Source organism: Scardinius erythrophthalmus (genome assembly GCF_964197995.2).
Source record: "Scardinius erythrophthalmus genome assembly, chromosome: 13".
NCBI classification, from domain to species: domain Eukaryota; kingdom Metazoa; phylum Chordata; class Actinopteri; order Cypriniformes; family Leuciscidae; genus Scardinius; species Scardinius erythrophthalmus.
In genome coordinates this window covers 22,616,437-22,631,222 of record NC_138233.1, presented here as the reverse complement: position 1 = coordinate 22,631,222, position 14,786 = coordinate 22,616,437, and the positions used below count along the sequence as shown (strand labels likewise).

The window sequence follows — 14,786 nt, the reverse complement described above, 5'->3', positions numbered from 1 at the left end:
ATGGTATCATATCTTTATAGAATAAATACTGGTTTTGGAGGAAAAGATAAATGTCTTGTTGATCCAAAATTCATCCAGAACTTTGGACTGATGTTGAAGTACATTCACCTATAGAAATCCAATGTAAAGCATCTTTCTCAAATGTTTAAATGTCAACTAATTATTCCTTTATGACTTTGTATGCATTTATTTGTAGGCAAATCAGCATGTTTGAATGATTTCTGAAGGATTGTGTGACACTGAAGACTGGAGTAATGGCTACTGATCAAATATATTGTTAAATTGTAATAGTATTTCACAATACAAAAATGTTACTCTATTTTTAACACAAAAAAGCTGCCTCCATGAGCATTTATTTTAAACACTGTTCCTGAACATTATAACCTCAACGTTTGTCTGTGCTCTGCACATTTCACGGAGAACATCTTCCAGAAGAGCACAAAGCAGGCTTTACGCACAAAAGCTTCACCTGAAAGATGTAACCATTCTTATTTTGTCAGGACAAACTGTTGTTATATAATATATAATATAATATATGTTTAAGCTTTTGTAAGCTCTTGCTTTTGTAAGACTGTTCACCGCCCCTTAGGACAATTATCCATGATTTTGTGACCATAGTTTTCCGACAAATATGATTAAACGGTGGATAACAGCATATCTATAAGAAAAAAACAAAAATAAAAAAACATACCACTCTGAAACATACTGTGAAATCTGTGTTTGCAAAGTCCGTGCTTGAAATCCTTTCAGCACGATCTTCTTGTTCGTTAACATTGTCAGGGTCTGAATTGGTTTGAAATTGACGCCATCCTTATTCATTATTACACTAGAGTAGAGCTCACGGTTATGAAGAGGTGTGACATTTCCCGAACACGCCCTAAGCGCTGACAAGCACATTTCGGAAGGAGGGGCTTCATTGAAAATGACGCGTTCAACCAGACTGCGGAGAGAAGAGCTGTAATAATTTAAAATATGTGAAAAATAATGCGTTTTTTTAACAATAGGGCATGAAAACATTCTAGTACACCACAAAAACAAAATCAAGACTTCGTAAAAATGGCGTAATAGGACCCCTTTAAAGTATACATTTTATCATGTGTGTTCCCATTAAACCTACAGTATGACCTTGGTGTTAAGTATATGTCACACTCTACTTTCTGAGATCCAGGAAATCAAAAGAGGAACCTCTATACATATTCATATAACGTACAGTTATATGGAGGAACATACATTTCCTAAGTGAGGAACTGATTTGGTGGTTATATTTAACGTAGAACACCAGAGAGTTTGGGATTATGTCAGATAAGTCAAAGGAGCACATAGGTTCACTCTGAAAAAAAAAAGAGAGAGAAAACATCCCAATAAATTTTCTATGCACGGCTCGTCTCCTTCTCAGATGCTGTCTCTGGTTAAGTATGTTCTATGAAGACTAGAACGTTCTTTACTCTTTCTTATCGGACATAAGAGCAGCCCAGTTCTCGAACAAATGACACATCATGAATTGCAGGCCCTGGGAGATTGCAAAGTTGGGCCACAGCTCTGTATTTTAAGTCCAAAAAGAACCCAATTGCCCCTTTGGACAAGGCTGAGAGCAGCATGTTTCACATTCCATATCCCAGTGTCTTAGATTTCTTGGCAGAACTTCGTTCATAAGTTATATCCGACTGTCCCAGAGTTCACTTCTCTGTTTACTCATTTGTCTATTTGTATTTGCTTGCATGACCAACCCATCATGATGATCCATTCCATGACATATCAGTGGAAAGAATGCTGATGCAAACATGGTTAGTGGCACTAGTAATTAGCACAACACAAGACGGCAGCAGCGTGAAAATAAGCTACATGATAACACGTCATGCATATTGAGCATGGAAGATACTGTAAATAACTGAAAGAAGTCACAGCTTACAAAGCGCATCTTTTCCGTGAGTTTGCCTCTTCGGAGCCACTTTTTAACTTCTCTGACTTAAAGGGAAAGTTAACCCAAAATGAAAACTCGCTGTTAGACACTGCTAAAAGTAAACATATGTCAAAATGTAGAATAAAAGTGATCATTCAAGTCATTCTTCAGTCGTTCTTCAAATAATTGGCTGAGTTAATTCACAAAAGCGACCTGGCTTTTGTGAATTAACTCAGCCAATTATTTGAAGAAATCTGACTCAAAAGAATGATTTGTTTACTAACCGTATCGTCACTTCTCTTTCATGCTGTTCCACATAATAACATAACGTAACTTTAATTTTTGGGTGAATGTTCCCTTTAAGCAACCTTTCTACAGATCAGACTGCACAAAAAAGATGAGGAGTAATTAAAATCACCTATTTTTGTATTGCTGGATTGCACAACCTCATCCCGGTTTACAGGAAACCCAAGACTGAACTTGGTTATCATTTATCACATTGACTTTTGAAGTCACTAAGAATTAAAGGCAGAGCAGTCTACTGGCATGGACATGTTATGGAAAGATACTTGGCAAAATAGCTTTACAAAGGATTTTCAGTACGCCCCTAACGTTTCCGATAAAAGCAGAGGAAGCTTACTTAAGAACTACATTCGGTTATTCATGCAAACAAGTCAATTCCACTGAAAAAGCAAGCCTGATGAATCAGTGTCATTGACTCTTTATTCTTCTCTTCTTGTCTTTGAGAATTGACACCAACAAACCGTAAACCTACGTAAATAAAGCTTGTAAGTAATGTCTGTTTAGATTTAGCAGGGTCTAAGTTGGTCAGCATCTCTTCACATAAGAGCTTTGCGCCTATGAGAAGACACAGTGCCTCTCCTTCATCAAGCCTGACATTTATAATGAATTACATGCTTATGGGAAGAAATGCTTTTGAGTAGTTGCAACAAAACTGCTCCATGTATGTTATCGATCAAAATTAATGCGGGTGGCATCCATACCATATCCACACTTTTGATTGAGTACATCAAGATAAACTCAGTTCTATTCATATATGAACACTGTGCATAATACGCATTAGACAAGCTTTTTTAAGTTGTGTTGGATGACTCAAAGTTCCCAACATTATACTACAATATCTTATTCTTAACCAAAGTGGACAGGCAAATGCAAGTTTGGCAATTTTACGCCACAAAACAATCTCAGCTTTTATTGCTTAAAATATGGTTTTAGTTCTGTCGCATGAGACTTGTGTTTTGAGAAACCAAGCTCCTTTAAATAGCCGCCCAAGTCAAAAAAACAAAACGAAGAGTTGTTTACTGTGAAAGGGCTGTTTTGGACTGAAAAGTGTTCACTGCGTAGCCACACGCACACAGATTTTTCTGCAACTTGCTGTGCACATGCCCAACACGCCAGTGAAGAGACGATTTGTCGCTGGTTTGTAACATGTGATCTGTAACTGGGCAAAGTCCATAGGTAGAGCTGTGACATCCTGCTTGGATGCTGCACAGCAACCCTGTGGAGAAGCTTCACATGGGACTGCAGCCAAACAGGGATGAGCTCTAATAGCAAGCGGATTCATTCACTCGATGTGTTTTAGAGGACACAATGTTCCAGCCCAGTCAAGACAAGCCTGACCCATGGCTTGTCGTGGTTAAGTGTTCAGACTAGCACAGTGGAAAAACACTTTCCTTAGAGGTCTGTTCTCTCCACTGTAGAACCGTTCAGTGTTCTTGACTATACAACATCAAGTGAAAATAGCTCTGATGTATCTTGTACATAAAAAACCTTTTGTCAGGGACTGTATCTTAAAAATGTGTTTGGTAACATCTAAGTAAATTTGTTTTATTTAAGGCAAAAATATTGTTTAAAATGATTGAATCGACCGGAATACATTAGATTGCACCAACAAAACTATGTGCCAGATAAAGTATAGATATTAAAATTTTTATAATCAATGTGCAATGTACCCCATTGACTTCCATAGTATTTTTTTTTTTTTTTCTATTATGGAAGTCAATGGGGTCCATCAACTGTCTGGTTACCGACATTCTTCAAAATATCTTGCTTTGAGGTTTGAAACAACTTGAGGGAGAGTAAATGATGACAGAATTTTCATTTTGAACTCAAGCCAGTAATACGTCTTTTTACCCAACAATGCATGAGTAATTCACCCTATTATTTTATGTTCCTTCATAAAAACCTATATTACAAAAGATAATGTTGATGAATATGTTTTAGTGCATTTCAGCATGTTTTCTGCTGAGTTATGTGTGGAAAAAAATAGACTCAGCACCGAAACTCTATACCTTTTTCTACGTTCCTGATATGCAGCGCTGCTCTTAGGGCGGGCAGTGTGAATACTCAAATCTGTTAATATGGGTGCTTAAATAATTGCACGCTGCTTTTCGTGCGAAGTGAGAAAGGCCTAAGTCATGCACAGATTCTGCTCAGCCCACGTGGGCTCCCAGACGTTGATATAACAAGGGCAAACGTTACAGACGACAGACTACTGTTGACAAGTTCTGTCATTATCTCAATGGACGTCATTGCCAGGGTGTGAGCAGACAAGACAATAAAGGGCAAGCACTTTTTGCAGGGCTCACCTCTGTATCATCATATAAACAACTCATGCTGATGCTTTCCATAACTTTGCATTCTCATAAATAAGCGAGGCAAAAAAAAAAAAAAAAAATCACTGGTAAACATCAATAAATGTATTTTTTTCCCCATGTTGGAAGTAGTGGAAGTTATTTCACTCCAAGAGAGTTACCACGACTCTGGCCACTGATCTTTTCGGAGTTTGTGCCATCATTGATTCTTAGCCAATAAATGTCATTTTTCACATTCAATTCTGAATGTGGCACAAAAACAAAACAAAACTGTCCTTTCACTTTTCGACTGCAGTGAAGGTGCTGTGTACAGTACATTTTAATTAAACTGGCCTTGGGGGAAATTAAGGATACAGTCCCGTATGCCTGTAAAACTGTTATTATGTCTCAACATGATCAGACCTCTGCTTTACCCTGAGGTAAACACAACTGAAGTCATCCAGAAGAGTGTTTTAACAAGTCAACAAACCATGAACCCAGGAGGCTATTTCACAAGCCACCGGGGCAATTTTATTTCACAAGCAACTGATCTGACCTCTTCGCTAATACTGTGGTAATATATTTTTGTTGAAGGCCAGCCACAATCAACAACATTAGTTTACCTCCCAGCGGGAAACCTTGTGCCACTGAAAAACTACACTGGCTTTAAAGGGACAGTTCAACATGACAATGATATCATTATTTACTAACCCTTCTGTCATTCCATTTTTGGGGGATCAAAAGTACCATAAAATGTGTAATTTTGTGAAATATTATTGCAATTTAAAGGAATTGTTTTCTATTTTAAGGCATTTTAAAATGTAATTTATTCCTGTCACGCAAAGTTGAATTTTCAGCATCATTACTGCAGTCTTCAGTGTCAAATCATTCTAATATGATGAAGAAACATTTCTTCTTTTATTAATTACCGGTATAATTATTTAAAACAGTTATGCTGCTTAATATTTTTATAGAAATCATGATTTTTTTTTCTTCTTTGATAAATAGAAAGTAGGCCTGTTCATTTATTTAAAAAAATTATAATCTTACTGACCCTGAACTTAAAATATGTTGGTGTGAGGAACAGACCCAAGTTAAAGTCATTATTCACTGAAAATATCGTAGCTCTCTTAATGTTAATGAGAGAAATAAAATGTGCAGATTCAAGAATGAATCGTTCTCTTGTTGACAGCTCAATGTAAATGAAGTTTATCATTGAATAACATATTTTCTTATATAGCTTCAAAAGACTTGCAATACAGCACATGAGGCAGATTGACCACTTTTACATGGAACTTGTAAGCCTTAATTTTGCAATTAATTTACAAATGCCACCATGACAGTGTATCACTCACAGTAAGCCTTATTAGACAATATTAATATCACATGATTATCAGTGACATTATTTGGTCCCTGTTAGATTATAAAACAGCACAATGTCTCTTTATTAGCCTGTGTAACCATTCAGTTCATTGTCCCAGGTCATGGACTCTGAGGCACTCCAGTGCCCTCAATAATATGTTTGTGTTTTGGCTATAGCATGGCCGCTCTGGATGAGTGAATGCCAGTGCTGGGTGGGCTTGCAGACAGTGCCTGTCAGTACCCTGAACCCTCCTTCTGGGAACAGGAGCACCTTATACCAGACAACAAAGCCTGGGCTGGCCCCGAGCCTCTGGCTCACTGTCAACTCTCCACCGGCCCAGTCACAACAATGCTGCTATTGAGTCAGCCAATTAAATGGATATTATACACCTCTGTGCGTGTTTGTCTGACTATGACAAGTAAATTACTGAACAAGCCTCTGCCATGAAGACAATTGACCTGTTAAGCCGCTATGAAACTTCATCCACCTGTTGCATTTTAGCACAGCACTCCATCTACTGTCTGCAAGCCATTTTACAAACAGCTTGTGTTGGGGAAAGCGCTCGCTACATTCAGAACTGCGTGTGAACTCATAATCAGAATCATCAATGCAAATGACTTGCTCTCACAGCACGAGCTCAATGGAGGTTTAATTTTCAGACCAGCTGCACGAATGAATGCATCGCATGTGTTACATCAAAAGACTGCATCTCATTCAAATATTAACTTCGACATTATCAATTCATTAGGTTTTATATTTATGAAGGGGGAAACTGATGGCACGTGATCTAAGGCGGGTGGAATGTGTGTATTGCTTTTCTCCATTGACTCTTCTTTTTAGTATGTGGGTTTATATTTAAAACCGCATTAACCCTTAAATGCATGAATGTTCTCTCTCTGTCTCAGTGGTCATTACCATACTGTTGGATGGAGAAAAAAACAAACATCGGTAATTATGTATTTGTTATTAACACATCCAACACTTGCATCTATGTTGCGTAATTCAACAGATGTCAGAAGAATGCAGCCTTTTTTTGAGGAAACAGCTGATCGCGAGCAGCTAATTTGCAGCACAAATTACTCACTCACTCACTCACGTTCATATCTAAAGTGAAGTCATCGTCACCCCTAGAATCAGGTAGTTTAATCTCAGGTTCGATTCTGCAGCCTGTTCCCCAGTCAACACATGATAGCTTTCACATTACCAATTTTATTCATGCAAATCAGTGTTTCGTAAAGGCTGAATTCGACATAGCATACTAGCATACAACTCCTTCTATTCCTCCCCTATCATTCAGAAAAGCAGGAATGGCAGGAAAAGTAAGCTATGCTATTTCAAATTCGGCCAACCTGTCTAGACTGCACATCCTAGTGCTGTTAGCCTGTATATGAGTACTAATTAAAAGTTATATCACAGCTTTGCAGTCCGTGGGTCTCTGATTGTTCACTTTTCATGGTTTGGAAATCTGATCAAATCAGCGTTTAAATGATTGCTATTCTTTTGAAACAGAAGTCTTATGAAATATTTCCTGGTCCTGTTGACACAGCTGGGAGTGGTCAGCATGTCTTCAGAATGTGGTGTAATGTATGTCTAAGCTGATCTTCTATATAACGATGACCATGTGAAATAAATAGGCCATTGAGGCCACAGAGAGCCAGGGATGGGTGGAAATAATACTCAGAGGTTCCAGGCCTGGGGTTTCTCAAAGCCTCGATTTCTTCACGCTTATAGTGCAGAATCAGCCTGACGTTCTCAAAACAACTTTAAAAGAAAGACCGCTCAGCCAAAACCACCGAAACCCTCATGACCCCAGGACTTTTATGTAACAGTCTGCTGCGTGTTCCCTTCCAGATAATATCCTGCAGGCTTTAGGAGGATCTCTCGGAAAAAAAGTTTCATCTTTTGATATGTTTTTGTCCTCTGCTGTAGACTTGGCAGTGTACAGACGTTCATTGTTATCAAAGAGTATTCTTTGGCATATCAGTACTACTTGCGTATATTGATAGGGATTTCTCAAGTCTCTGCTTCAACAGATCCTCAGCATCTTGAGAAAGAACAAAAAAGCTTGAGCTCTCATGTGGCGAACATTAGCTCTCTTTCCTCATGTGATGTGCTGGATGCCTTTTATTAGTAGTGGCTCCTTTTCATGCTGGCTGTGCAGACATACGCGTGACTTTGCATGTGTGAGTGTGCACATCTGATCCATATGTGCGTGCATTGTAAAAAACTTTTTTAAGCAATCCAAAATGTGTTGTGTGTGCTATATACACTACTATGGTCTGTCTGAATTAATGAACAGGTAGTTCTAAATCAGTTTAATCACCGTTCTATATTAATGTGCTGTTTTTGTTAAAGCACACACAAGCATACGTTCAGGGCCCTTGCTAGTGGAGCAAAGGGTAGTCACGATTAGTGTTGATGCGATTAGAGATCACACTGCGCACACAGAAATATTCAGGAGCGTGAAAACTTATCAATATTTCTCAGCAATGAGAGGGTAATATAGCTGGTTTTGAAGTAATTAAACTCACAGCTGTTAGTAGAGAGAGACGCTAAACAGACTCAGGTAATTCACGCACGCATCTCTCATCTCTCTCTCTCTCTCTCTCTCTCTCTCTCTCTCTCTCTCTCTCTCTGTCGATAATTAATTCAAATAAAAGCTATAATATAAATAAATGTAATCTTACACTATACTTTATCTCTGTGTCTGATTAAAAACGGGCAGAATGCTAGATCTAATGAGCCGTAACTGACGCAAAATAACGTAACTTCCAGTCAAATATTGCGCTACAAATATCAATAACAACTGTCAAGTTGTCAAATCTGGCAAATGTCCATGGTATAAGCGGGATAATCCATGGCCAGCTGTACATTAAATGATTTAAATGCACAGCTAGCCGTGGATTATCCCTTACTTATTACACGGCTCTTTGGAATATTTGATTATGATCGGTCAATCGCGCCATCCAGCAGTATGTTATCCTCCGATAATAACCGGTAAAAACTGATAACAGGCTCATCCGGGTAACTGTCACTGAGGTCGGCGCTTTACGCTTACTAGGAATGTTTTTTCCCTGTGGAAGTTTTGCGTTTGGTGAGCTAATAAAATATTAAAACTCAAATCGATATTTTGTGTACAGTTATTTAATTACGTCACTGAAAAAATCATTAAAAAATTGTTTTTTTTATCGTAAGCGGTTGCATTCAATTAATTTTACCTACATTTAAACAAATGCATTAAGTTGAACTAAAATTGATTAAGTTCAATGTAATGCAATTGTTTAAATGTACGTAAAATCAATTGAATGCGACCATAATTCAACTAATCATTTTTTTCAGTGTACCGTGGACTCGCTTTCTCGTTTCATACAAACGCAGCTGCTGTCATTTTGCGACGATTGTTTTGAACACTATAATGGATAATAAGATAAAAAAACAGATACAATTTTAAAACAGTTTCATCTCAAATCAATATCTCTTATCCAGATAATTATTTATGTCGTGAGATACCGTGTAATAAGTGGTATGACTATACCGTATCCCTTAAATGTCTGTCTACACTGAACTTGCCGCTTGCTAGCAATTGCTCTCATGAGCTTTGCAATAATATATTTCGACTCAAAGATCAATATTTCATGTCTAATTATTTACTTATGTGCAAGTATCCGTGTAATAAGCAGGATAATGTACATCCAGCAGGTTGTTATTGCAGAATATACCTCTTCAGGCTGATACAAGATCACTCTGTCAGGGTTTATTCTGTGATAACAAGTGGCTAGATGTACATTACCCCTTACATAAACCCTTTAGATCCTTAAGGTAGCCTAACAATTGCACCATTTCACTTTTTACTGTATTTGAATGGTCACACTTTAGAATAGAGTTGAATTCTCACTATTAACTAACTATTACTTTTGCCTCAATAAACTCCTTAATAGTTAGTAGGGTAGTTATTAAGTTTAGGTATTGGGTAAGATTAAGGGAAATAAAATATAGTCATGCAAAACAAGACATTAAAATGTGCTTTTATAAGTAATAATAATCAGGAAATATCCTAGTAATATGCATGCTAATAAGAAACTAGTTACAGTAATAGTGAGAATTGGACCCTAAACTAAACTGTTTCAAATTTTATTGTAGAATTGTTTACTTTTAATGTAGAGTTTTAAAGAAGCAGCCAAAAATTCTCACTTAGGATGGAGGCCTGAGAACAAGCAGTTCTGACTTTTGTTTGTCAATCAAACTGTTTGGTCAGAGATTTAGGGGTCGGTCTGGGCAAGGCTAAGGGTTCAGATGTAATCTCACACATGGGCATCGACCATGAAGGGTGGCACAGTGTTGTCTTTTCAACATGTTTTGGAAGGCGTAGACGGCATTTAGCAAGCTTGTGCATACTCTGCATTTGAACATGGATTTGGGGTGTGATTTAAGTGCAACGGTGTTCCCAAGAGTTATGCATGTCTATGAGTCACACTTCTGTTTTTCTGTTTTTCAGGTTGAAGGGCCTTATTCTCAATTATCTTTAAACATATGGTTTTTTTTTTTGTCTATGTTCCACTGGCTCTTTCCATATGTTCTTTGAGGTTTGTGTTGTATTGGACCGGCTCTTGCATGGCACTGTGTGCTTCTCTCCCTGCTGGACAGAAATTTTGTTTTGTAGTGACTGTGGGCATCATATGACAGTTTTGGGTCGTCTGCGGTATATTATCTTATCATAAAACTCTCATTAAACTGGAGTGGATCTAAGATAGGGATATCAGATTCTGAAGAATAAATATATATTCTATAAATATTAATATTTATTGCACTATATTTAGAGCTCACCAAGGATATTTAAATATGAATGTGTTGGTGTTTAAAATATTTGAATTAGGGCTGTCAGATTATTATTTTTTATTTTATTTTTATGCAATAATATAATATATGATATAAAAATACCGAGTGCACTTTTAATATGTTGTGCAATTGCATCCATTCACCAGGCACTATAAACACACCTTTTATTTAAATCCCATTGGATAATTCCCAAAAACACTGGCTCCCAGATGCTATAGTGCAGATCATGAGCTGTTCAGCTTGGCATGTCTGGATTCATGTCTCTGCATGCCTGGAGATGTGGATTACATTTTTGCATATTAAGTAAATAAGACTGGCTTTTTAGAAATATGTCTGTGGGTTTAGTGGACATGCAGGACTTTTTGTTGGCAAGACCTCTGTTACTTTGTGTCCTACATACTATTATACAGACACACCTTTCTTATCATTGTTCTATCAATAACAAAATGTTCCTTCCTCAAGACATCAAAACCTTTGACCGTAACACATATACTTCAGTATTTAGTCTGCAAGAAGTGTGAAATATGAAATATTATACCATATAAGGAGGAGAGAAAGGAATAATCTTATCCATAGACACTAGAGTTCCAATTTTGGAAAATTGATGGGATCACAAGGAAAGTAAGTCTATCCCATAGCAGAGAGCGGTCCAACACCAAAGAGAATTGCCTTTCCTGTCATGGAATACAAGAATGGGTCGGTGTACAGACTAACAATGGCTATTTGATCATAATAAAACAGCGGACTGTTGAACTCTGTGTATTTAGTAACTGAGACTGTGAAGTGTCACTGGGCCAGAGGTCCCATGCAGACTGCTCCTGTTTACATCCCGACACCAGGCTCATTAAGAAAAGCTAATTATGTAGACTGTAACCTTTCACTGCCACGTATAAAACTGAGGACACCCCGATAAAGAAGATTAAACATTAACTGGAACACAAGAATATTGTTTCAGAGGCGTCCCAGTAAGGTTAAGAAGTATATTGTCCTGTAGTAAAACAGATTACGCTGAGCAAGAACTTTATCACATTAAGCCATAAATAAGATTCCACTGAATAATCGATTTAAATTGCATGTTATGTTCATATTTATTGCAAAACATTTGAGCTCACCAAGGACATATAAATGTTGGTTTGTTTTTGATATGTATGTATATATATATATATATATATATATATATATATATATATATATATATATATATATATATATATATATATATATATATATATATATATATATATGTATGTATGTATGTATATATTTCTTTTTTTTTTTTTTTTTTTTTTACAATGAATGAATTAAAAACTTTAGTCAATTGACGGCCTTACTTTTCATATGTGTATTTGTTAGCTTAAATGCAATAGCTTGCAAAAAATTATTTGCTGACTTGGTATGGTATTAACCAATTTTACTATTTACTATTACTATTTGAGCAGGTGTGAAGTGTTGCACTATCTGAGAAAAAAAAAGTAGACAGTATGACAGGCTAGCTATAAATATTTAATATATATCTCTGCTAGATTGACATTAAATATTTCCAAAGTGATGTGCGTTATCAACAGCATATGGAATGCATTTGTCATCTGGCTGCAAATGTCAATTAAATACGGTTCAATCTTTTTGTAATTACCTGGCTTCAGCTGATCATTTTTTCCATAGGCCTCATCTCTAATTTTCCCGCAGACTAAACATTTCAACCACTATCAGATTTTAGCAAACTATCCTGATGTCCAAATGTTTATTTTTAGTTGGGATAGCAAGGTTCCATGGGAAAATGTGCTGTGAGCTTGATCCTGATTAGACACTTTTGCCAAATACCTGCTCTGGATGGCGTGCAATCTGTTTTTGACACTTTAATATGCTGTAGTACATCACATCGACTTGTTCCAAAATTCAATACCATGTATACATGCTGTCAGACATTAGATTAAAGCAAATGGTAAAGGTTTATGAGATTTTCATTGCATCCAGGGTTGTTTTGGAAACTCCTTTGACCATTAAATTTGACAAACATGCATATTACCTGGAGAGGAATTTGTTTTGCTGCATACTTCAGCTATGGGGTGAAAGACTATGCCAGAACGGTATGTAAATTGCCCATAGTTTGTAAATGAATGGGTGTTTTGCAAATCGGACTGGTTGGGGGAAAAAATCCACATGCACTTTCTACACAAATAAAATGCAGCGTGTGTAGAATATTTAGACAAAATCATTGCATGAACCTAATGAGTTGCAATGGATGGGGAGTGAGATTTAAGAAGTGAGAACTGCTATAAGGTGGACTGACTCAAGATCCTAAGTTGCATGCGCGAAGGCATGTTCTTCATACAAATCTACACATTCCTGGAACCCTGCTGAGAACGTGAGCCACCCTGTTCTTAAATAACACAGTTGAGCATGGTCTTTAATCACAAGTTTATCAGGAAGTGTAAATAACTAGTAGTGTTCAGTGTTTGAATTGAGATTGTGTAACATTAATAAGTGATGAATTAGTTGCCCCAAACCAATGAAAATGAGCTTGAGACTGATTTAGTTCAAGCAAAACGATAATGTAACCAAAAACAAATCACTTAACACTATACTTAGTCATGAATAACCAGTTAGTCAGGAGGAGGCTAGAATTAAATAAATGAAAACCACAGAATGTTGTTGTCATCAAACTCAAACATCCTGACATTGGTCATTAACCAGCAATCACAGCTCTGGCAGAGACTTTTACGGTTTTTATGACCTGAACTAGATGTGTGTGCCAGAGCAGGTGTGTGATGCATGTGAGTTTATTCACATACCTGTGGAAGAACAACAGAATGGACAGCATGGTTTGGTCGATGTTGCTGTTGCAGATGCCCTCGTTGAGCAGGTAACAGGGGTCCCGGACCACCGACTCCAGTGAGTCCTGTCTCATGATGTTGTTGAGCTTATCTGTGTTTAGGTTCTGAAAGTGAAGCTGGTCCCGGAGCTGTCTGAAGTTGTTGACTGATGTAGGACTGCCCAGGCTCGCTTGGCCCGGCTCAGGCTCGCAGCCATTGGCCAGATCCAGACAGCAGCTGCAGCAGTCCAGGCCGATGGGCGAACGGCACTCCTCGTTTGACATCAGGCGGGTCAGGTTCCCCACGAGGGAGTCAGACGGTAGCCGTGAGCAGCGGTTCTCCTCCACCTGCTCCAGGTGATCTTTGAGCAGACCTCCCTCCTTCTCACGCAAGTGTATACCAGGTGCCACGGGAGAAGCTGCTGTGAGTTGATCCTTCTCGACAGCGAGTGCCAGAGTGTGTGTGTGTGTGTGCACACAACGCAGGTTTTTATGAGCTGGGGTGCCTGTTCGCTCGTAATGATGCAGAGGGAATGCGTAAAAAAAAAAAGAAAAAAAAAAAAGAAGCTGCTTCTGTTTTTTTGTTGTTTGTTTTGTTTTTTCTTCTCGGTGTCCCCTGCCCCGCACTTTTCTCTGCCCCTGTGCGTGCATACAGCGCAGACAGCGAGAGAGGAGGAGGAGGGATGGAGGAGAGGGCTGGAAGGGAGGGAGGAGGAATCTTTCTGATTGGTAAAGCAGGCAGATCAGTTCACAAAAAGATCCCACCTACTTTCCCCTCAACACCACAATCGGGGAGGAGCGAAGCTAGGAAGGGAGTAAAAGCATGCTCTTTAACATGTGCACTTCAGTGTTGCCAGGGGCGGAACCCTGAGAGAGAGCAAACATGTAGTACTTCCCTGTTTATATCACTGAATCAATCACTGGTTTGGTCTCACTTTCCTAAGGCTATTGAATTTAGGCTCGACTTTGCGTGCTGGCGGTACAAATACTGCTTGTGTGTAGTGTTCCTTGTCAAATGATTCAACTCTAAAATGTTTTTCATCAGTCTTGTTTTACTTGTACCATTTTTTCCCCTTTCCTTTTAAAGAGAGAATTTGGCTTAAGTACCAGTATCTATAAAATGTCACTTAATCAGACCTTAATTTTGTTTGAAGACCGTACTATGCTGCATTCCATTTACCTGGGAAGAGGAATGTATGCGCTGGGAATGACTTCACACCCGAGGTGACCTTTGTTTTGCTTGCTCTTTCAGAATACAAACACATAAAAAAGCGGTATTTT

The 14,786-nt window shown here is 38.0% G+C and overlaps 1 protein-coding gene across 1 annotated transcript in view; it reads right to left on the bottom strand.

The window, feature by feature from the left end:
* The window catches only part of tsc22d3 (TSC22 domain family, member 3), a 32,583-nt gene extending 18,422 nt beyond the window's left edge, over nt 1–14,161 (bottom strand). Inside the window, exon 1 of the mRNA XM_081381919.1 lies at nt 13,486–14,161. Coding sequence (XP_081238045.1) covers nt 13,486–14,156 — 671 coding nt within the window. The 5' untranslated portion in view covers nt 14,157–14,161. The remainder of the gene's footprint in view (nt 1–13,485) is intronic.
* Between the last annotated feature and the right edge of the window lie 625 nt (nt 14,162–14,786).